The sequence below is a fragment of the Drosophila guanche genome, unplaced genomic scaffold (genome assembly GCF_900245975.1).
Source record: "Drosophila guanche unplaced genomic scaffold, DGUA_6, whole genome shotgun sequence".
Classification (NCBI taxonomy): domain Eukaryota; kingdom Metazoa; phylum Arthropoda; class Insecta; order Diptera; family Drosophilidae; genus Drosophila; species Drosophila guanche.
Window position 1 is genome coordinate 1,902,721 of NW_022995744.1, and position 23,441 is coordinate 1,926,161.

At 45.0% G+C, this 23,441-nt stretch overlaps 1 protein-coding gene and 1 long non-coding RNA gene across 4 annotated transcripts; one reads left to right on the forward strand and one right to left on the reverse strand.

Annotated features, from left to right (window-relative positions):
• Positions 1-1,223: 1,223 nt before the first annotated feature.
• Positions 1,224-13,924, reverse strand: LOC117579721. Of its 3 annotated transcripts, none has more exons than XM_034265715.1 (3): positions 12,076-13,924; positions 2,071-2,259; positions 1,227-1,927 (listed from the first exon to the last, which is right to left on the reverse strand). In XM_034265715.1, the coding sequence occupies exons 1-3, from the start codon at positions 13,712-13,714 to the stop codon at positions 1,809-1,811; spliced, it is 1,947 nt and encodes a 648-aa protein (XP_034121606.1). In that variant the 5' UTR covers positions 13,715-13,924; the 3' UTR covers positions 1,227-1,808. The 3 variants fall into 3 exon arrangements, with proteins under 3 accessions (XP_034121607.1, XP_034121606.1, XP_034121605.1); XM_034265714.1 differs by having other exon boundaries at positions 1,229-1,927; positions 2,071-2,322; XM_034265716.1 differs by lacking the exon at positions 2,071-2,259 and having other exon boundaries at positions 1,224-1,927.
• A 5,059-nt stretch (positions 13,925-18,983) lies between these two features.
• LOC117579488 lies at positions 18,984-22,146 on the forward strand. The gene is made up of 3 exons (XR_004573489.1): positions 18,984-19,349; positions 20,707-21,214; positions 21,280-22,146. It is a non-coding gene; the product is annotated as an uncharacterized LOC117579488 (long non-coding RNA).
• Positions 22,147-23,441: the final 1,295 nt, after the last annotated feature.

Below are 23,441 nucleotides of genomic sequence, written 5' to 3' on the forward strand. Positions count from 1 at the left end.
AAAGGAACTTGTGGAAAGCATTGGAATTGTCCTTTAATCTTTACTCATAATTGGCTGAAAGTGAAAGCTGCAAATACCTATGTACACACGTTACATATACATATGTATACGTATATATAGCTTTTCTTGAAGTACATACATTCAGTTGCGCTGACTGTTCTGGTAAAATGTTCGTGAGAAATGTTATTAATACGAAAAATGTGACCGCCTGGAGATGTGAATGTTGCCATCCTTTCCTATTCCAGTCTCGCACCCCCTGCTATTCCCTCACGCTTCTGCACTGCATTGTTGCACTTAATTAATGTGAGGAAGAGGCTGGAGAGGCTTTTTACTGCACCTCCCAGTGTTTTGCTGTACACACCCTCGGCATGCATTTGTAGTACTCCCAAGATCTGGATCTGAACATGGCCATGGACCTAGACCTAGACCTTTTGCCATATATGGGGGTCAAGTAATCAGAGGCGTCGTTTTGTCTTGCAATGGGAATTGCTCTATACTCGTGGATACTCGTACTTAGAGGCAGGCGATAATGGTCGAGCGTTTATCTACCATTACATTTCGAAACAGCGATGATGAGCATCCAGCAGCCCATTGCCGTGCACCCAATCGCAATCGGAGAGGCGTTAACAAATTATTTGAAACATGCAGCGCAGCGTTGGCATCCAATAATACCCCATTCACCCGCTCTGCCACTGGTCCATCTCCATCTCCATCTCCATCTGTGCCAGGCGTTAATAGGCATTGCAATGCCAATAATTTGCAATTATACTTAATTGTAATTGTAATTGTAATTGTAATCGTTATTGTTGATGATGCTGAGGCTGTTCTTGTGTGGTAATTGAGAGTGCGGCAAGATGTTCTTTTTTTTATTTTCTTTTATTGAGATTGGGTTTCTCATCATGTGAGTGTGTGTGTGTGTGTGTGTGTGTGTGTGTGTGGTTGTGCTCGTGGCCATTGCTATATGTACTATGTACAACATTTTCGTGTTTACTTAACCGATCGTTTTACTTGGTTAGACAAATGTTTATTAAGTCTATTACTTACTGGAGTAGGGATACGGACAGAGGCATATTATTTTTAAAGAATCGAACATTCGAATCTTACGAGCGAGCGAGAGAGAGAATGAGAGAGGAAGCGGGATAGTCACAATCAATTAGTGTCTTCATTCTGGCTATAATAATGATCCGATCTGATCCAGACTGTGCATTCTTTTTTTATTATTATTTTTTTAGAATTGTGAGTGTAAAAGAAAGGAAAGAGGCTGGCAGAAATGTATAAATACACTTTCAACTCTAGCTTTATTAGCCTCTAAGCTTTAGGGGCTCATCAAAACAGACGGATGGATGGACGGACGGACAGGCAGACATGGCTATATCGATGTATTGTGTGCGATGCGCACATTTCTTCTTCATTTAAAAAAAGTATTCGATTCTTAACACTTAAATAATTGATCATATTTAGGTGGACCTCGATCAATGAAATCGCTGTTAAAATTATTGTGCAAAACATAACCAATGTAGATGGTTTATATCTCCTAAGTAGGTCTTCACATTGCAGTTATTTCTCATTTTTCCTCTCTAAGCCCCCGGGAATATATCAAAATTCCTGGGTACAAGATTATAAATTTAATTACACATATAAAGTCGTAGGGCTTAGCAGTTATGACAAACAATTTTACACTAATCGAAATGATCTATTAGTATCAAATCACTTATTGCTGCTCCTTGGGAGCCGTAGCTTAATATTACGAAAAAATACTCAGTTCCAGTGTTCTCGATACTTGTCGATACTCTATACTACTACGATACCTAGTAGAGGATACCGGGATGGACGGCTCCGCTTCGTTGGAAGTAAACATTTGGATTGGTACTCAACGTCGGCTCCAGCGTCGTATAGAGATTCGCTTCGTCGGGTCGTATGAACATGCCTATATGATTGTAATAAATTAATAAAATGAACATTTAAAATTAATATGAACTCTAGGAAGTCCTATGCGAAGAGGCTTACAAATATATTATACAAAGATATTATTGCAAGTGGGACATAATACGAGAATATGTGATGTATTACCTGGCGCATAGCGCAACGTTTTGGCCAATTGCGCCGCTTGTGTCATGGAGGTTAGGGAGTTGCCCAACTGTTTGAGGGTCAACGGCGTGAGCGTGGGCGGTGCACCTTGCTGTGGTGGCGGTGGTTGTGGTGGCAGTGGTGGTGGTGGTGCGGGTGGATAATAACAGAACGGGTGCGGGCTCAAGTGTGCTGGAAAATAGTGATACATACGTGTATAGCTCGGCGGTGCGGCGGTGACCAAAGCAACCCGATCTGGTGGTGTGGTTGTGGTGTGTTGATCAGAGGTGGTTGGTGTGTGGGTGTTGCATGTGTGATTGAAAGTCCCCAGAGTCCAGAGTGACCAGAGTGACCAGTGACCAGTGACCAGTGACCAGAGACCAGAGACCAGAGCCGAATGTAAAGTTTACCAAACCAATAGCGAAACCAGTCGTGACCCACACGCACATAGATACAGCCACAGAGATATGGATTTTTTGTATAGGATAAACATATGTACATACAATAATTATTGGATTGCAGCAGACATTTTTCGACAGTAAATGTAAAATGAATTAAATTTCAAAAAGGTACAAATACCGGAAGAGTCAATCCCAAAAAAAAGCAGTTCCAAAAGATTAAAGAGTAAAATAATAATTATGAATAAAAAAGATTGAAATAACAACAACATGAATAGATTATGTCATGACGTTTGCAATGGTGTGGTGTGCGCGTGTATATGTGTGCGTACCGTGAGCGTGTCGAGAATATATTTAAATGATTATATTGACAAGGTGACGACTCGAGGCGAGTCGAGCAGATGGGGAATGATGGGGAGGGAGACGGTGTCGAAAAGGTACGATAGGGAGGAGTCGGAGGTTTTATGTTTTTATATCGTTGCAATAATGATTCGTGTTGTGTTTGTTTTCGGGATAGTTGTTGGCGGTTTTCGGTTGATTTACGGTCGAGTTTATGATGATACGAGTGAATATGGATATGGATGAAATGACAAGTAAAAAAGTAAATAAACAAATAAATAAAATTAATAAAGAGTGTATATGTATGTATGTATGTTTCTTTTAACATCTTAAATCCTAAAGCAAACTTGCACATGTATAGGTGTAGGTAAATCAGTGAAGATGTCACAACTTCTGCCAGGGCCAGTCATAATTGGCCTGACCCACAGCCCGGGTACAGATGTCCCCAATTCATGGAAATTACCCTGCCATATTTCACACTTTTGCCGGCCAATTTATGGCGATCTTAATGATGTCAAACAATCGCTTCTTCCATCTCTCTTCTCCCTAGTTTCGTGTCACATGTCCGTGGGTTACCTTTGGCCCCAGCACAGCAACACCCTCAAGCCATGGAGAAAGTCTCGGTCCGAACTGTATTTAACTCGGACTATACTCATTGAGTGCGTTCCCATTTATTAGTTTTTAGTAAACATTTTAACGTTGTCCATTGGGATCTTAATAGGTTTGTCTTTGATTTGTAAAAGCTGTTCCAGTTCATTTCGTTTTGTTAGGGTTGTGTGCTGTGACCTTCATTATCTTATTATCTTTATGGGGTTAATACATGTTTTGGTATTGCGAAACACATAGGATCCATGCATCCATGCAATGCATCCATATATGTAGATGTGTAGACGATTAGAGTGAACTATCTTTAAATCATCCTTTTATTCACAGTGCAAGTAGCTTTGACTGAGACCATATTTTGTTCCTCATATTTTACACATTCTCCACTTTTTGATTTTATGATGTATTTCTGTAGACAACTTTTCGAGCTCGAGTTTGTCTTACCCAACCCAAACCCAACCCTAATTGTTGTGATATTTGTAACTTTTTCACAGAGGTTTTTTTTTAGAGTTCTTTGCCCACAAGCATGAACTGGGCTTATCATTAGCCGAGCTCTTTATTCATGTTCATATTCATATAAGGCTAGAGGCTGGAGAGCAAGCAGCTGGCAAAGCCTAACAAATGTAAGCCAATCCACATACTGCTCTCTGACCGGCAGCTGCGGCTGCTGTGATTTATGATTATTATTATTATCATTATGATTATTATTATTATTTCAGATGTGTATTGTAATACATTTCAACAGCATGGTGAGCCAACTGAATCTGAAAGAATGGGGAAATGAGCCAAAACAAGGCTGGAGAATCGGGCGAGAAGAGCAACAACGTAGGTCTAAGGCTTATGCTGTTGCTTTGAACTCTTGACAGTGTTAAATGCAGCAGTTACACACACAGAGCCCCTCTACCACTACCACTACCACTACCACTACCCTCGTTTCGTGTGGCACTTTCCTGGTCGCGGTCTTGGTCTCTCTTTGCTGTCTTGATTTTTCTAATTAACTTAGAACAAATACTGCAATTAAGCTCGCTTGTTTTTCCTCTCCTGCCTCCACGGCAGCTGCCTCGAATGTAGAATTATGTGTCAGAAAATGAAATGCATGTGTCGGCCTCTACATCTGTATCTGTATCTGTGTCTGCATCTGTATCTGCATCTGCGGACTCTATCTGTGTGCACGCTTTGGAGTTTGGCGCAAAAAAATAAACTAGTTTCCAGACAACAGCCGCCGTCAGCTGAAGCGGCAAATTTGGCTTAATTCCATTTTGCTGGGGAAAAGTTTCTTTCTTTTTTTCTCAGTCTAGGACCCTCAAGTTCTAATTTTCGCAGTCTTCCGGCTTATTCGTTGATTTAGCCATTATGGATTTGCTCGCTTGCCTTAAATACCCTTCACACTAAAACTCAAAACCCCCACTGCACTATCCCCCCGGATACTCCACTGTCGGCCAACAAAATGAACGAAACGAAAGACGTTAATTAAGTGCAAATATGTATGACCAGACCCAGACCCAGGCCCAGGCCCAGGTCCAGGTCCGGGCTCTGCTGCTCTATGGCATCCGTGTGCGTGTTCCGCTTTGTCTCTGTGGTAGTGTCAGTATGTCAGTGTGTGAGTGTAAGTGTGTGGGTGGACAGGAATCGGACAATACCTAAGTTTCCTAGGGATGACAGAAGACGTGACTGTGAATTTTAATTGTAATGCTCAATGGGAAAATATTTGTGACGAATAGTTGGAATAAAGTTGTGCGTGATGCATATTAGAAATCTTTTAATTGGTCCTGAAATGTTTTCGCTTTTAGAATTATAAATATTTCATTGCTGTGTGTTGCATTAATTGTTCTTGTAATTTATTCCTATTTAACGTGAGACAGTTTATTCGCTCATCATTTCCTCATCCTCATCCACCCTTTGGATTCCTCACTTTTTCCGTTTTTACTTTTCCCCACTTGCATTTAATTATTTCCCCTTTCTTGCTTTCTCTCGTACATTCGCACATTCGTTCTTTCGTACTTATAGTTCTGTCTTACAACTGGAAATGTTTATGAAAATTGGCCATCTCTAGCGAAAAGCCAGCGTCTGAGACGCCGACTCTCTGAGCCACGTTTTGCATTTTGCAGTTTGTCGGCTTTCCCTTCCTTCTCCTCGCCCCGACCAAGCTTAGTCTGAGGCCCAGTATCTTCTATCTTGTGGCTGGCAACAACTTAAAGTTAAACCAACTGCCGCACGTTGACTGATTGCTACGTGCAGATTGTCATTGTTCGCCTTTGTTGCTGCTGCTGCTGCTTTTGCTGTTGCAGTTGTTGCTGCTGTTCTTAGCACAGCAAAGTATCTTTTTGTAGCTGTTGCTTGTTGGTACATACTTTGCAGACTTGAGTAATTTCTTTGGCGAGCGTCGGGAGTCGCTTGCTTTTTTCCTTATTGGCTCCGTCATAGACTCTTTCTCTCTTTCTCTCTGAATCTGCCCCCAAACGTGTAGTTGCTGCAACAGAAGCAGCAGCTCCGAGGCCACTGCTGCTCTTGTCTGGGGTCTTTGAGAGTGAGTTGCCAGATGTTGTGATATCACGAAGCAGCATTATAACTAATTGGCCACGTTCGTTCTATGCCAACTCCATCTCCCTCCCCCTGGCTCAGAGTTCATTGTCATGAGCGGTGGTCGAGCATTTTTTCCCTCCCATTTAGAGGCGGAAGAAGAGACTTTTTCACATGCCCACAACCGTTGGCAATTTGCATATTTCGCTTAAGGGCGTATGACCTTCAAATTGCTAAAAATCAATTTATATTCAGGGTACAATGTGCTAAGATAAGTCCCAGTGTGCAGAACATGTCGACTTTTCAGTGTTACCAATTTTTTGCTATACCCTGTACCAGTCTTCGCTCTGCCTTTACTGTTCATTATCGGATTTACCTAGCCCCAATGATTTACCGCGGTTTTTCGGCACTTGAGTGCTGAAGACCTTTAAATCAATCACTGGCTGAGATCCGAACCGAATTGGTCCCTTCGCCAGTTGCCATTATTCAAACTTTGCATCCAACGAGCCACTCTGGGATATATCGTAAGAGTAGCCACAGCCAGGCATCACCCGCGGAAGAGATGCACTCTTGGTCAATTTGGCGTAATAATTTGAACGTACGAGTATGTGCAGTTGGCGCACTGCTCACTCCTCTCTCTCCCTCACAGCTCGACTCTCCCGGCCTGGTCGGGCTGGTCTGACTTGCTCCGAGCTGGGAAGTGTGCGGAGAGCTGGGTGGTGGTGGTTGGCTTTTCCGCTTTCGGTTTCATTGCCGCAATTCGGAACTGGTTATCGGTTACGTTGCTGTTCGCTGGATGCTGGATGCTGGATGCTGGGTGCTGCCTGCTGCTGGCACTTCTAGACAAAACTTAAATATCATCGCTTCTACTTCCAGTGTTCAGTGTTCAGTGTTCAGTATCCAGTATCCAACTCTGGGGCCTGGCTCCGACTGCGCCTGTTATTGCAAACCGCTATAATTTTGTGGTAATATATAGTGACGCTCGTTTCAAGCACGTGCTGGCAGCGTTTACCCAGCTCATATATTAGGCACCATGCACAGACGCGGACACAGAGACTATCCATACTCAAAGACACGTACTTCACAGATTTGTACATTACGCCATCTTCATCATCATCACCATCATCATCATCATCATCAGCTTCATCTTTATAATCATCATCGTTGTCAAGTTTTTTGCTCTATTCTGCCCTGCTCTGTTCCTTTGTTTTTCTTGGTTTTTCAATTTCAAGTTCGTTGCCTCAGTCTTTGGTCTTGGCTTGAAGTGGGCTTAGAACAATTGAGGCTAATCGAATCTTTTTTTGTGTCATATTTTCGACAGTTGATGCTGGTCGAATCGTTTCAATAGTCTCAAATAGCCCCAAGGCACTCCACGGTTGGTCTTTGAACAAAGAAAACGTAAGCAGCAATCTTACGATGGAAATTATTATTGGTTTTTGTTTTTAAATTGAAAATTTGAACTGGTTACTGACTGCATTTCCATTTTATTGGAACTTCACCCAGTATAAGTATTACCAGTACATTCTATTTAAACTTTAAATGTTCACACAATTCAACAATATCTTCTATTTACAGTGAAAATCTATAGAGTTATAGAAACATTATACTTTCCATCTACGTTTGCAGATAAATATACAAGTTTTTTGAATAAACAAACCCAATAAAAGTCGTGACAGTCATTTATTCATTTCTCAAATTTCTAATGGGCTCTCCTTGGGACTGTCATGGGTTGGCCAACGCCAACTTAGGCTGGTTAATGACAATGAGGCAAGCTTCGGGTAAGATCCATCAATAACCCAATCAAACTTCCACCCCAAGTTAAGCCTCCGTGTTAGAATAAAAACTTTGTGTTTGGCAATAAAAAAAGGCAAAAAATGGAAAAGACACAATATGTGAAAAATAATAAGAAAAACAATCTCTGGACGGGGCAGAGTTAAATGAATTGCGGCCTCCCTAGGCGTCTTTTTATTGACAAATCCCCATCGATCGATAAACATGCAAGACAAATACTAGACAAAAACTTCCGAGTACGGATCTACCGGCTTTAACCAACCAAGGTCTGATGGGGTTTGGTTGGCTCCCCTCTCGGTTACAAGGGTATGAATGATTGATTTTATGGATGTGGTTGCCTGGCATAAAGTCACTCAATAAAATTACAAAAAAATGCGTCGTCGACAGAGAACAAAGACCGCAAGGCAGATGCTCAGATTGATGGGCCCGTCTTACTGACCAACTGGCCAATTGGGGCTCGTCCACAAGTCGAAGACGGAACACCCTAGCGGAGGCATCTCGCCATAAAAAGGTCAATCAGAGGCGGCTCTCCTTCGCAGCGGATCTCTCGCCTGAATATCAGAGCATCACGGTTTCTATAATGATAACATCATGATCATTCGGCAAAGCAAGTATCTACATAGTGCAGGTCAGAGGCATGTTCGTATCTATTTTTGTGGCTTGGCCCGTCATCGCGTGGCATGTTGTCGACAGCTGCCGTTGCCCGTTGCCCCTGCCACTGGAAGAGCTGTTACAACAATGCGACTTCAATTAAAGCCAGTCCCGCAACCTTGAACCCTCGTATCATTTCGAGCGGTTTGCGCACGTTCAATCAACGAGCGGCTCATATCGGGCCGCATCGCGACAAGGCCCCACGACATCCTTTTAGCCAGAGTTGAAGCAAACCAGACCTGTGCGGCCTCGAGCTAGGTCCTCTAGAGAACTTCAGCTGGTGCTTTTGCTGAAGCTGAAGCTGTTTCTGTTGCTGTCAATCTGCGTTCATCGTCTTCTCGTCTTCGACTGGATAGTCGAGGCTGCGGTGGCAATCATCGTGAATGCTGTTGGCCTCTGACTCCGACTGCTCCCCTACCGCCCTTGGACCACTGTCTTGGCCTGACCAGGCCCTGGCCCATTCCTTGGCGTCAACGCCGTTAGCTGTCGTTTAGTTTATTGTTGCAAATTGCTCAGTGAATTATGTGCCGAACAGCTAACGACCACACACACCCCCAGTGAGGAAAAGATTCAGATACATACACATGTACATATGTACAGATACATACAAGAACATCTAAAGGCCTGGCAGGAAATTCGATATTAAGAATGTATTAGACATATTTTTAAAGACTACGGTTTCGGCTTACGAGTCTCATTTTTTGAACATTTACTTCTGAGTTATTTGAGTTGTATTCTGTACCTGTATGCTAGGGTTTCAGAAAGCATTTCGGAGCTTCAAAAGAAGCAATTTGATTCAGTGGAAAATATGTCAGTGGACGATTTAATACCCAACAGTGTCCCCCCCATAGACTTCTGGGGCGCATGCATCCTTCAATCAAACGAGTCAACGGGATCCAGAAATCCGATAGTAGATCAATTCCACCAACAAATCAAGTTAGTTGCCCAAGTCATTTGCTCTCCAATCAGCAGAGGCAAAGGCAAAGCCAAAGGCAAAGGCAAGGGAACACACACAAAAAGAAAAGGAACAACTTTTGATTTTTCTCTTGCCTCATTGCCTTATGTAAATTTCTACCGCAACCAGCCCACATGCAGCTCCAGTTTTTTCTTTCTTTGCCCTTAACCAAGCCGGCACCCTTGCCGTCTCTCGTCCGGGCTTTTGGATCACTTCACTCAACTGGGACTTGGCCTGGGACTGGCACCCTGCTCGACTGAATTCAAAGAGTCAACCCACACACATGTTTGAGGATCGGATCGGATCTGATCGGATCGGGTTTGGCTATGGGCTGGTGCTGTGGCTGTTGCTGGGGTCTGGGGCCTGGGGTCCGGGTCTGGAGTATGAGTACGATAATAGCAGCGATTGCTGGCAGCTCAGCTCTTGGCTGATGTTTGCTCCGTTTGCTTGTTAAGCTCTGTGCCAACTTTGATTTTCTGTACTTTGTGTGTCTCCAGACATTTGTCTTTCGGTCTTAAGGTTTCTGCCTGTGCCTGTTGTTTCTTTTTCTCTTTCTGTTGCTGCTACCCCCCCTCTCAAATGCACTTTCAATTGCAGACAGTTTGACGTGCGATTATATACATATGTATATAAGTACATACGTTGATATGTACGGGTATGCAGCGAGTGCCAGGGCACTATATCTCTCATTTATCCATAAGTGTATACGTACCTACCTATATTTTGTCTGTCTGTGGCTGTCGTAGTTGCTGGCTTTCTTTATGAGCCGATAGCTAAGACGAAAACGAAGACAGCCGCCCAGCTCCGAATCGGAATAGGGAATTGGCAGAGGAATCAGAGGCCCTGACTGAACTGTGCCTGAGGCTGAGGCTGGGGCTGCCCACATGCACTTTGTCCTGGCGGCGAATCGCATCGGCTGTGGGCCGTGTCTCCAACTTCAGCTTCAGCTCCAGCTCCAGCTACAGCTGCATTTCAGCCCAGTCTCTGTTTGCTTTCATGCGTGGCTCACATACAGAGACACGAAGTCGTCGTCGTCATCAAGTAGCTGCCATGTTAAACGCTTCCTACTTGGGCCCAGCGTCGCGTTGTTATATTTTGGTAAAGTATGACAACTTGAATACAATAACCTATGCAAAAATCTTTACTTTTGGAAGTGGCAGCGCTAAAGGTAAGATAATTTTATCTGGATTGAGGGAAAATAGTTTTGTTCGAGTCCCCTATTGGGCTAGAATTGATCAATAATTACAGTAAAACGGTACAGTAGGAGCGGTGGCCAACACTTTTCAGTGGAGCATTTCTGCTCGAGTGTTCCACTTGAGTTGGCTGAAGTTTTCCTGGCCCCATTTCCATTTAAAATGTTTTTGCTGACTGTAATCATACATTTTTAATGTATTTGCTTTAATTAAATTACGTAAAGTGTTACATGGCTGAAGCAGGCACGGCACCCATAGATGGCTACCCCACATTCCCCATCAACCCTATTTCCACTTGCAGCACGTACAATATGTGGCAAACCACAACTTTTGCTTTTATTAGAAAGCTGAACATTTGAAAGCCTTTAAGGGCTTCTTTTTATTGTTAAGAAAATAAACGAAAACTAATATTAATCGTAACAAAACAAAAAAAATGCCTCAATCCAATAGATCGTAAATAGACATTGGTATTGTTTGGCTTTGCTTCTTTTCACTTGCTCTTTGAAAATCTGCCAAGCATTTGTTTTTGGGGACAGGTCGCCACCATTTCCATGGCATTAACACCGCCCAATGGGGCTGATGTGAAATCTGGAATCGTAAATTTCATTCTTGCTGATGGCTTTATTTGCATCATCAGCTACAAAGTGGCAGAAAAAGAAATTTAATCAAAAGACTTTGGCAACGAATATCGTCAGTTCGTTCTCACAACGAACCCAAAAGCAGCAGAAAGAGTCAGACGGAGAGAGACGTAGAGTTGCAGACAGACAGATCTCTGCATCTGAGCTCTTTCAGGCAGCGGCGCAGTGTCGGGAAAATGAATATGCCAAACAATTACACGGCCTGACAAAACAATTTTAAGCCCAGTTGATGCCGACGCACAGTGGTTCGGACTCGCTACGAAAGTGCACCGCCAAAAATAGAATTAATTAATTATTTTCTTCTAATAATTAAAGTTGCAGACAATATTAATGCACTTCGTTTAGGAACCATGAAATATGTGTAATATCTAAAGAGAACGAAGTGCATATTCTGTTCCTTACATTGCTCCCTCTCCATTTGATGTTCATGCATACGAGTAGATCCGTTGCCGGAAACCACTGTGCCATAGCTACCGTCTGGTGGAGCTCTTGCTGAGCTGACTTGACTTTGAAAGTTAAGACTTTTGCTTTTCTTTCTTCTTGAATGTGTTTTCTGTTTTTGCTTTTGGAAAGAGCGAACGTATGGATAAATATAAAAGTTCAAGAGGTTGCCAGTCCCAGTCCCAGTCCCACCCCTATGAGCGCGTGCACATGAGGCAAGAAAAGAAAGTTATTACAAAACTAACAGGAACTGACAGCTGCCGCATGGTGCATAGCCAATCATCGCAGGGGGGGGGGGGGGGGGGGGGGGGGGGGGGGAAGTGACGGGAAGAGGGTGGATAAGATAAAATCCGACCTAGGTGGGGTCCATGAATGTTTGAACCGTTTGACAGATTGGCTAGAGACCCTTTGCTGAAGTTGTGACAAGTCCAACGACTATGGATATGGATGTGGATGTATGGATATGGAGACAGACTTACCTCCACCATTGTTGGCGCTGGAACAGTGCTTGGAGCTTAGGCCCTGGCCCGTGTTGGTGGCAGAGTTGGGAATACCACAGCCGCTCATCACGCCGTACTTGATGGGCTTGAAGTGGAAGAAGGAGGGCGAGTAGCCGGACCCGGCGCGACTCAGAGAGCTGAACTGCTCCTCCCGATCCTCGACGTAGAGCCCCTCTTTGCCCATGGCAGCCAGCTGCCTGCCCTTGGGCATGAACATCACCAGGAAGACGGTGGCCGAGGTGGCTACTAGTCCGAAGGCGATGCACGCGTCTTTGTGCCGCTCCGCCACGGCCAGCCCGCACAGCATCCAGCCCAGCCAGATGGGAATTGCGCCGCCAATGGCCAGGCCAATGTAAGTTGCCTCGCGGTAGTTGTCCCGGATTCCGCGTGACTTAATGGCCAGCACGGCGATAAACACAATGAGGAATACTATGTAGATGAGCGAGAAGAGCAGCTCCGAAAACTGCGTCTTGCACAGCGGGATCAGCACCGTGCTGACCGCTGCAATCCTGGTGTAGATCTCCGGCGTCCCGTCCAGCGTAGTGTACGACGTCGGGTAGAACAGCGCCGAGTAGTTCGTCTGCGAGGCCACAGTGGTGGAGAGGAATCCACTGCCCATCACTGGCACACTAGTCGTGTACACTTCTGGCGGTTGAGTTAGCAGCCACTGACCTCCAATGGCCACCTGGATGAGAAGTGCGAAGAGCAGCAGCAGCCCCTGGTACGGTGCCGGCAGGTAAACGCCTCCGTTCAGGCTGATCAGGAAGACACACTTCACCAGGAGGGCGGCGAACACTAGGGCGTAGGCAACGCCCACCCCAAAGCGGATCGCCCCGCAGCTGAGGAGCGTGGGCTGGGCGGTGATGATGGCGCCCAGGCTGGCGCAGGCGAACAATCCTAGGAGCAGCATCTGGCCCAGGAAGAGATGACGTCGCGATGGTGACGTCCGCCAGGCCTTGAAAAGCACGAAGATTTCGAAGGCAGCCATCATGAGCATGGTGAGCGTGGCCAGCACCAGCACCGGCACCACCCACGGCTCCTTTCGGAGTCCGGTGAAGGGAAGGTGCGTAGACACTATGCTTGGAGGAGTACCGTGTCCGTGTCCATGTCCGAGTCCGTGGCCGCTACTGTTTCCCTGGCTGACGCGGGGAGTGCTGGCGGATCGGGCTCTGGCTCCGAGACTCCTCGTAGGCGTGGAAGTGGTGGAGCTGCTTGTGCTGCTGGCCGTCAGAGTGGGCACCACGAAGAATTCCGTGGACATTTCCAGGCGGGCGGCATTCGAGACGTTCGAGACGCTACCGGGAAAGTTGAGATCCAATTGCTTTGCTGACCTTTGTGAGGGTGGAGTGGCTCTGGATGTGGATGTGGTGCTAGTGGTGGTGCTGCTTGTAGTGCTCGGAGCACTCGTGGTGGTACTCGTGGAGGTGGAGTTGCGGCTGATCGGCTTGAGCACCTGGTAGACATTGCGGTCGCTCTCCTGGCTGGTCACAAGGCGCACTCGCCGCCAGATGTTGTTCCCGTTAACACTGAGGCTGCGAGACGCAGGCGTGGTGCCGATTAACTGCAGAACCAGCAAAACCAGCAAAAGCAGCAGCAACAGGCGGCGTCTGCTGGCCATTGAATCGTCTTGGCCGTAGACCGTAAGCCGTAACCCGCAACACGTAACCCGTAACCCGTAAACCGCTTCAGATGCTGATCATCTCACTCTCGTTCGCGATCGTTTCGTTTAGTTTCGTTTCGTTTCTTTTCTTTCGCTGAATTCTTCTTTTCCGCGCTGCTTCGTTCGAATCTTACGCTCCTCGCGCTCACACGTCCGCTCGTTTCGGCGTTTCGAAGTTTTTTGAAAACAGCAAGCAGCTCGCTCTGCAAGTCGGACTTTGGGGCAGCTTTGTCTTGTCGTTTGAGACATGTTTGAAGCGAACTACCATACACCAAAGACGATGTTCGAGTTGCAGTTCGAACAGGTAGAGCAGCAGAGGTAAAAGAGCTTCTTAGAACTAGCGTCTAGACTCTAGTGTGTAGATTATAGCGGCAAGTATCTTGAGTTGTTCTTAGATTAAGTTGAACCCATCACTTAATCTATCACTGAAATCCCCAAATTCCCATATAGTATTAAGTATTACTCTACTATCGAGTAATACAAACACTCAATCGCTCTCTCAAAAATCGAAAAACACTTTCATTCGGATTTGGATCGGATCGAAATGGCAAGAAAGTGTTATTAGCTATACCATTATTGAGGTCTGGTTTTGTGGCAGAGCATCCTCAGCCTCAGCCCCACTCACCAGAGCCACATCCATTCTTTTGAAAATGTCTCAACAAAGGAGCAAAACAGCAAGTCCACACACAAAAGGCAATTGGAAATCAAACGCCCGCTAATGATATATCGACATACTATGTGTTGAGCCACTGGGAATGGCAATACTCGCACCAATACCAATAGGAATTGGGGAACGGCACTCTGGTTCTACTCGTATTACTACAGTTAGAATTAAGTCTCTTAATTACATATGTATATGCAGATACGGACTGACGATTATTGTTTCTATTTATCGCCACGATTAAGTCTTTCCACTTCGTTACAAATATTATTTATTATAAATAGCTGGAACATCTCCTATGAATACATTCCTAGATAGTTTTAGATGTTACGAGAACATCAATTAAAAAACGAGAAGGGACGTGTGATACGCTTTTATGCCCGGCACTCAGTACTACATCTGCACCTTAGCGGTTCTGTTTTTTCTTCATCTGTAATCTACATCTACAACAGTTAGCTTGTCACCCTTCCCTAGACCCACACACACACTCTGCAGAGGCAGAGGCAGCGCCCGCACACAAAAAAAAACAAATATAAGCTGCTGGACGGGGTGGGTTAAAAATCGGCAGAGGCAGAGGCCGCATAATGCAGAAGCAGAGTGTGAATGAGAGAATGTGCAAAAATCAAATATAAGCTGCGGGACGCGGTGGGTTTAGCCACTGGAAATTAATTTCTTCATTGTGGCTATACTAATGATCCAATTTGGTGATATGGTGATAGATATGGCCATACCCAACGGAATGGCGTTTTTATTTTTCTTTTATCTTCAAAATTGTAGATTTGGGAGGTTTTCGCCCTTTTGCGGGGGCGGAAGGGGGTGTGGCTCATTTTTGAAATGCACTTGTAACAGTGTGAGCATACAGAAGTCTGGATGCAAAATTTGGCTCTAGCTTTTATAGTCTCTGAGATCCAGGCGCTCATAAGGACGGACGGACGGACGGACGGACAGACAGACATGGCTCAATCGACTCGGCTATTGATGTTGATCAAGAATATATATACTTTATGGGGTCGGAAACGTTTTCTTCTGTGTGTTACATACAACCGTTATTCGCACAAATACAATATACCCTATTTACTCTTCGAGTACCGGGTATAATTAGACCAGAGCTCGGCACCCATACAATTATCGAGCCGTTTTTGCGTTTGTGTGTGAAGACGCACGCAAAACGGAAATTTTCACTTTATTGGTATTGGTACATATTATTAGACCCATATAACATAATTTAAAATTTTGTATTGGTTTGAATAAGATCCATATGTATTCATGTATATATTTTAGTCTTAATTCCCATAATAGCCATAATCAAAGCTAGTGCAAAAGGGATTGGGAGAGATGTCCATGTCCATTTTAGAAGCCATGTTAGCCTCACCATTCCGGGTATTTTAGACGGAACAAATGTTACGATGTAGTAGATGGAGCTAGTGGAGATCACACATTCCTCTCCGGCATTATATTCTTACGTATGTACGTAAGTATGCATGTACATATGTATAAATGTGTTATAAACGACATGTAGTCATATTTGTGATTCGCTATAAACAGCAATAACTCAGGGTCGTTTCTGATCTTGAGTGATTCCTACCTGTTTCTGGAAGACTTGTTCACATTTAGATCTAATCAGAGGCAGGGAAAGACATTCGTGCGGAGAACATAAGATGATTCGAGAAATGAGTAACGGGAAACGGCCATGCACGGGACCTATAAATATGATTTCTGAGAGTATACTCGTAAGCGTCTTGTATGTTTATTTCTAAACAGCATTTCTCAATTAGAATTTGTCTGCGTGTTGTGCCTAATCCGTGTTTAGATAATCCAAGGCTGTAGTTGTCGTCTCTTTACTATCTCTCTAATTAAACCTGCCACATGGCTCTGGTGGTTGGCCTTGCAAATATTGTCTTACCAAAGTTTTCTTGAGTACCAGATATTTATGTAATCCTTCCAACTTAAAACAATCTCAAGGAAGAGGAATTCGCTGTACTTATGAAGGATTAGGCTTTGCCTTTCTCCGGATCGCTGGATTGAATTTCATGACAAACCCGAGACACATTGCGTTAATAACCCCTGACTGGGCACAAGATCAAGTCGAGTTTGGGTTTGTGGCTCGTGCGCGCTGGCCAAAAGTCAATTGGTGAGCAACCCAGGGAAAAATAAAAGTACAAACATATACATACATACATATGTACATATATTTTGTGTAGTAAACGTAATTTCCAGATGAAAAATATACGTAGGTACATATGTATGCATGCGTTTAAGCTATTTTTCATAAGAAACGGAGCTATAATATATTGAAAAGACACTATAGAAATGCGATGATACGACTTTAATATTCATATAGATGAATGTGTACTCTTGATTTAGATTAATTCCAACAAAAGGCAAGTTTTTGTTTTATTTTTTTATATTTTGTTTGTATCTGTACAAATTTTTTTCCTTGGCCTTACCGATCTCATTACCTGACTTTTGTTTTAACTTTCTTTATGATTATAAAATATTTAAATTTGTTTCCCTGCCACTTTGATGGGCCTAGAATATTTTCACGAATTCACAGGGGAGACACAAGAACTGGCAGAGAATTGACCTCTAGCATAGATTGGCTAATATTACATTGGCCGCATCGCATCGGCGCCAAAGACCCTAATCCTCCACGAACTTGATTGATTTCGAACGATTTGAATGTCTGGACTAGAATACAAGCCCGGACCTGGACCTGGACCTGGACCTGTACCTGGACAAGAATCCATAGAAGTGCCGACGGTTGCCCTGAGCGGAACGGAGCATGGCCACAAATGTGTCAGAGTCGGACTCGGTCCGTAGCCTGTGGCACTTCATGAGCGCCTTAATTTATTTGCTACAAGACAGGCCGGCGCCGTCTGGGTCAAGTGTCAGCCCGTGGAGCATCATCACTCGCAATGGAAATGGCTTGGGAATGCTCCTCAAAGCGCCTTCAATTATTAATTTTCGTTGAGTTCCCACTCTCTGTGTGTATTTAAAACGCGCGTAAATCTTCGCGAATGCATTTCGAAATTTAAATTGAAACCAGTCTCACAAGTGCATTGAACTTGCCACCAACGGAATGTACCGAATATCTAGAGACAAAAGCCTTTGGCGATCGTTTTTATTGATCAATATGTAGTGCGGCGAGGTATTCCCTCCTCTTGCATCTCGAATCGGGTTCATTGTCGTCCCAAAAAAAGAGCGAACTCTGATTTATAAGCAGTGCTTGGCCAGCCTCAGACCCAGACCCAGTTCCAGTCTTAGTCCCTCGCCCTTGAACACTCTCTCGCGACGGGGCTACGCTTTAATCACGTGCGTGCAATGTGCACATGATGAGGCACCCCAATCCGTATCCCACATGCATGCTCTCTCCGCCCCAACACAACTCGCAGCCAGAGCCCGACACAACCCTACCCCGCTGATGCTGATGCTGTTGCCGATGCTGAACTGCAGAGAACTGTTACTGACTCTGTGGTGTTCCTGCACATGCTGCCAGGCCAAGTACCCAGTGAACACTGCTCAACAGCAACAACGAGCCACAATTTACAGTGCTGGACACACGTTTATATACGGGCGTATATAAAGGGGTGTAAGAATCAAAGATGAATACAAAATTATGAATATGTAAATGCATACCTCCAATAGAGTGACTCCTCTGCATAGCGTATGTGGGTGGGCTCTGTGGTCCACAGGCGGAACTTGGCTGAGTTTAGGAGTGATCTAGAAGGATGCCCTCTGCTGTGCTTTGGTTCATGTGTTTCAGTCCATTATGCAGAATGCATATAAATGTAAGTGCAAGTATCAGGGTGTGTGAACGCGCATGCGTGAAGCGTCCGTTTTAATCGTTGCCTGGCCATCGAATATTTCTTGTGCCACGACGCTGACTCTGACGACGGTGGCGGTTGTGGCGGTGGCGGTGGCGGCGAGAGTCGGCTCGTAAATCCGGCGTATAAGAGGCACATTGCTCGCTCCTTTGGTCAGAGAGCCGTCCATTGTTGTCGGTGCTGCGGGATGGAGTTTGGGTTAAGGCTTTGCCTTGTCTAAAAGGAAGAAGCAACGAAGAGAGGAGACGAGGGGAGAGGCTTAAAGACCTTTAAGATGCTGGCTAACTCTGGTCTAAGAGTTGGCATTGGTCCATAGTCGTAGTCGCCGTCGTCTTTAGCCTGACCAAAGGCTGATTTACTATGATCCGCATGAGTTTTATGTGCAGAAAGATAAAATTTTTAAGATATTGACACCTTGTTAGGCGTTTGAAAGACAGCCACGACCAGCCACGAGTGCCAGAGTGCCAAGGGGCGGCAACAAGAAAAATAACTTTCCGTTGCAGTAATCTCCATTTGTGCAGGGAGATTACCTTCCCTCCCTGTTACTGGTACTGATACTGGTACTCCACTTTGCGTGGCTAATTGTTCCAACAATTAAATGCAGTTGTTGTCGTCAACTGCATAAACTTTAGTCGCATTATCAAGCCCAAGTTAAAAGGCAAGACTAATTCACTCCAGCTCCAGCTGCAGTTTCAGCGCCCACCATATTTCCGTGTGGGTGTCATAGGCAGCCTCAGTTAAATTTATGGAATAATACATATGTTTATGGCTTCATTAGCGAAAAGCCGCTCAGTGCCTGAACATCAACCAATTCTCCTCGTCCTCCTCCTTAGCAGTTCATTCGACACGCTGTCTGCAGCAGCGTCAAAAGGATCGACATCGACGTAGTCGTCAAGCGTCATCGTCTTCATCATCATCATCACCATCATCATCATCATCATCAGCATTGTGCTCGTTGTTGTCTATGTATCTGTCACTACAGAGTCTCGTGCATCATTCTGGAGGCCCCAAAGCACTCGAGACATTGTATGCGCACTTCAAAGAGATTCAGTTCGGTTCGACTCGGCTCCAAAAACATATCGGGTCAGTCATCTTTTAGAAGAAGGAGGTAAGTAGTCTAGTCCGAAATGCTCTAGAGCATTCAGTATTGGAATGTGACATAGTAATTCCATTCGGTGACGTTTCCGAACATATGGGTTTCATATGGATGGGTTTCCTTGAATGCCCAAACTGTACACTGGGATCAATAATGAAAGCGTATCATTGGGTACAAAGATGCTATTGCAAAAAACCTTTCCTGTACAATCCTATAGAGCATTCCCCATTCGGTCTCCGTTTTAGGGAGAATCTCTTTAGGTTTTGTTCTTAGCTTCACAGATTGATTGAGCCTTTTATTAAAGCGCACGTACAGCATATTAAATAAATTGTTAGTTACGTTCCGGAACGGAACGGAACGAAAGGGATCGAAACCGTACAGAACGCGCTGTCCCAACCGTCCCAGACATGCAAGTTGCAGGCCCTGTGGTGTCGTATGGCTCAACGCCCCCGAAGGTGTTCTATAGGAACATCTCAAGAGCATCAAGAGAAGGAAAGAGTCGGGAACTCCTTTTTATTCGATTTTCTTACAGCGTCATTTTCTGAGCCAAACCCGTGCCTGTCTGTCGTGGCGCGTTATGGTCCAGCCACGTATCAATTATGTGCCAAAGTGCTAATGGTTGTTAACGGCTCTGGCCAGCCATTGTGGGTGTTGCCTCCACGAACATTCCTAATGGTCCATATTTTAAAAGGGCTGCCATCCAGACTCGTATCTCATGTGGGGAAATTGAACCCGCTCGTAGCTCAATAAATGAGTTTCTTTTTCTCTAGTTGCCTGCAGCATGCGTCATCATGCTCAACGTTTTTCCTTTAGGAAAAGTGAAAACCAGTATAAACGCTCCGCCACCCAGCCACTGCACATCGCGTGCCAGACTCTCGGCCGAGCAATTCAATTATGACACAAGTCCATCGCATGCCAAGCCGAATAAAGAGCAGCATAAAATATCCAAAAATCAACAAAGCGAAGCGTGATTGTGGCCAGCATTGTTTCTGTTTCGATTATGGGCATGCCGAAAAAGCCAAGTCCTTATCCGAAACATATTTTACTGGTCAACCCAAGGACCAGGCACTTCAGCACAGTTATAGAACCTCAGATACTGACTGATCATAAACGATTACGATCACAGCGATGCGCAACCATCACAGTTACCAGAATCAAATCAGCAAACTCCTCTAGTTGGGGTCTTTGGGGTCGGGTCCGTTATGCCCATCTGCATCCAATTAGGCGAAGCGATGCGATGCAAGGCTAAGACTTTCTTTGGGCCATTTCTAGTCCTCACAGCGGCTGCAGTTGGACCCTCGCTGAGCCCAATTCCAATGGCCTTTTTTGGGGCCAATCGGCTAGTAACTTATACGCTTGTCGTTCACAGTGCATGATTAATGACCAACAAGGGCCGCAGACCAAAGGAGGAGGATGCCAGAGCTGGGCTTAGACCCGGCCACAGTCCAGCTCCCACTACAGCACATCTAGCCGGCAATTGGCACAGTCTGGATGGGAAGAAGAAGCTGCTCGAGAATCGAGAATAGAGAACAGAAGGAGGCAGCCGATACTCGAGTCGATCCAGCACTGAGCTACCTGAGTGGCCCGAGACTGGCTACAGCGAAAGATTAGCTCCGATCTAAGAGGTTCACTTCGGTATTGTCTGAGGACAGTAGATACCTTGAAGAAAGTGCGAAACATTATTCAAACAGTTTTCTGGCTTGAATGATTCAGTACACAACATCCAAAATCGAAGATATTTATTATTCTACTCGCAGATTTAAATCAACCTAAAACTCGGGTATAAATTTGTGGGAAACCAGACCAGGCCAGGCCAGGCCAGAGACTCAATTACCAGATTGTAGAGTACAAAAAACGAGTAAATCGCTGCAATATATGTAAGTTTCACACCTGAATGTAATCGAATTTTTATCATTTTACCTCCGCATTGTGTTGTTGCCAGGCGAGCAGGAGCCCAGAGCCGGGAGAGCTCAGCCGCGGCCAGCAAATTGAAATTTATTGCCTCTGAGCCACTGGAAACGCTGTCTGCCCTGCCACCACACAGCCTGCCACAGGCCACCAGCCTGCCACCACTAACCGAACATGCTTTGAGGCCAACACACCAAACGCCAGACCATGGAAGGCCAGGGCAGGGCAATACACAAAAATGTTGCGGCGGCTTTTTTTTTTTGGCCAACTGGTATCGTATGTGGGTCGCATTTATTAGATGCAGGCTCCCTCAAGTTGGCCAGGCTTATTGTTAGATACAAAAAGTGACGTTACCCCATTAACAAAGTTACAGCCGGCGGAGGATGATCGAGCAGCAGGCATTAGGCAACGGGGAATTGGGAATCGCGGATAGGGAATCGGGCAAGGAAAATCGGGGAATCAAGAATCGAGGATCGCGCGTCAACAATCGAGCATAGACTTGATTGCCAGTCAGTCTCGAGCTCGGACCCAGTCACTGGCCGTCAAGATGATCAAATACTCAAAAGACGAGTCCAATTGCCGGATTTAGAGTCAGATCCGAAGGCAGAGCCAACGCCCGCACGACTTACACTTGGACTTGGACTTGGTCTGTGACTGGATTTGGACTTGGCTTTGGTCTTTGTCTAGGAGCTTTTTTGACTTGCCACCGCCACCGCCACCGAAGATTTATGGCTTAGATAAGCGCGAAAAGTTACAGATGCTTATGCAGCGGCAGCCACTGCAACGCGTCTCGGGTTCGCGTTCCCCATTCTGGCCATGGACGTGGCTGGATCCAGAAGTTAGTGGATCCAATTAATACATTCCTTAATTATTCAGGAAATTTTCTGATGTCCCAACCAAGCTTAACCACCAAATAAACATTTCCAAATAGACATAAAAATCAAGCTGAAGCTGGAGCTAAAAATACTTATTTTACAAGTGTTTATACAAAATTTTTTAAGTCAGGTTAATTAGATTCCTGAGAATAAGATAAAGATACCATAATTATTTACTCTTTAGAAATAACTCCTCGGGCAACCCTCGCAGGCAGCGCCTGCAGCACGTTGTTGTCGTCGTCTCGTTAGCGTGGCGCGATTGCTTACTGCGATTGGAAATTGGCAACCGGCAGCTGGCCACAGCCAATAGCCAACAGAGGCAAAAGCAGCAGCCACCGTAGCCGTAGCCATGGCCAGAGACAGAGCCAAAGACAACTTTTCTTTTGGTCTAGTCCTTAGGGCCGATCGATAAGGATCATCGTCAGGCTCTCTGGCTTCTCATAGTACTTGGCTCTCCCTGCTCTGGGGCTAAATTAGTGGATGCCGCTTTTAATTCCTATCAGTCTTATCGCAGCGTCCGCATCTTAAATGAGGTCAATTATCAGCCAAAAGTGCAAGTTGTTGGCCAGTCTCAGTCGTAGTCCCTGTCCCAGTAGCAGTACCAGTACCAACAGTCTATGAGTGGGATTGGCTTGGTCTTGACTCGTCTTCTGTCGTCTACTCTTCTGTGCTCTGCTTTACAGTGCTACGCTGTCTATCTGCCTCATAAAATAGAGTTTCACTTTCCACTGCCACAGCGCGGCGAGAGTAATAGAAACTGCACATTAAACGCAACACGTGCCACGCTTCATGGGAGCCGCAAGAGCAGCAACTGCCACAAGTTGCAACCAAACCATCTCGTGGAAGCAGGCAATACTGCAATGCGTTCGTTGTCTTGCACTTTGCAATCAATCACAAAAAGCCTCGCTCTGTCCGTAATTAGCGCAGGGAAAAAGCAACAACGATCAAACCAAACATTTGCAACAACAGCATCAAATATCGCACAATGAACATTGCTCAGGGAGGAGAGATAAAACAAAAGACAAAGAAAGCATGACGAGGCAATGGAATTTCACTGAGCGAAGACAAGGGGCAGTTACCAAGAGCTCCGCAGATCTTTCATATTTTTAAAGATGTTCATTTTGTATACTCCAAGGAATCTGTAAAAATAAATATCTATCGTATCAATATAGTATTATTTCCTCCAAAATACTATTGGTGTTATTTATAATCCTTAGGGTAACTCATTCATAAGGAGAATCCCTTATGCAAAAATGTATACTGTACATATATTCTCGCAGTGTAAAAGGAAAATTGACTGCTTTTACTGCACTGAACCTCG

Bases quoted from the DNA above. Each gene is read 5' to 3' on its own strand.
- LOC117579721 (XM_034265714.1), bottom strand. From the start codon at position 13,714: ATGGCCAGCAGACGCCGCCTGTTGCTGCTGCTTTTGCTGGTTTTGCTG. The intron at 2,323-12,075 runs GTAAGTCTGTCT...CCACACCACCAG, and splicing joins CAGCGCCAACAATGGTGGAG to ATCGGGTTGCTTTGGTCACC. The intron at 1,928-2,070 runs GTAATACATCAC...ACAATCATATAG, and splicing joins AACGTTGCGCTATGCGCCAG to GCATGTTCATACGACCCGAC.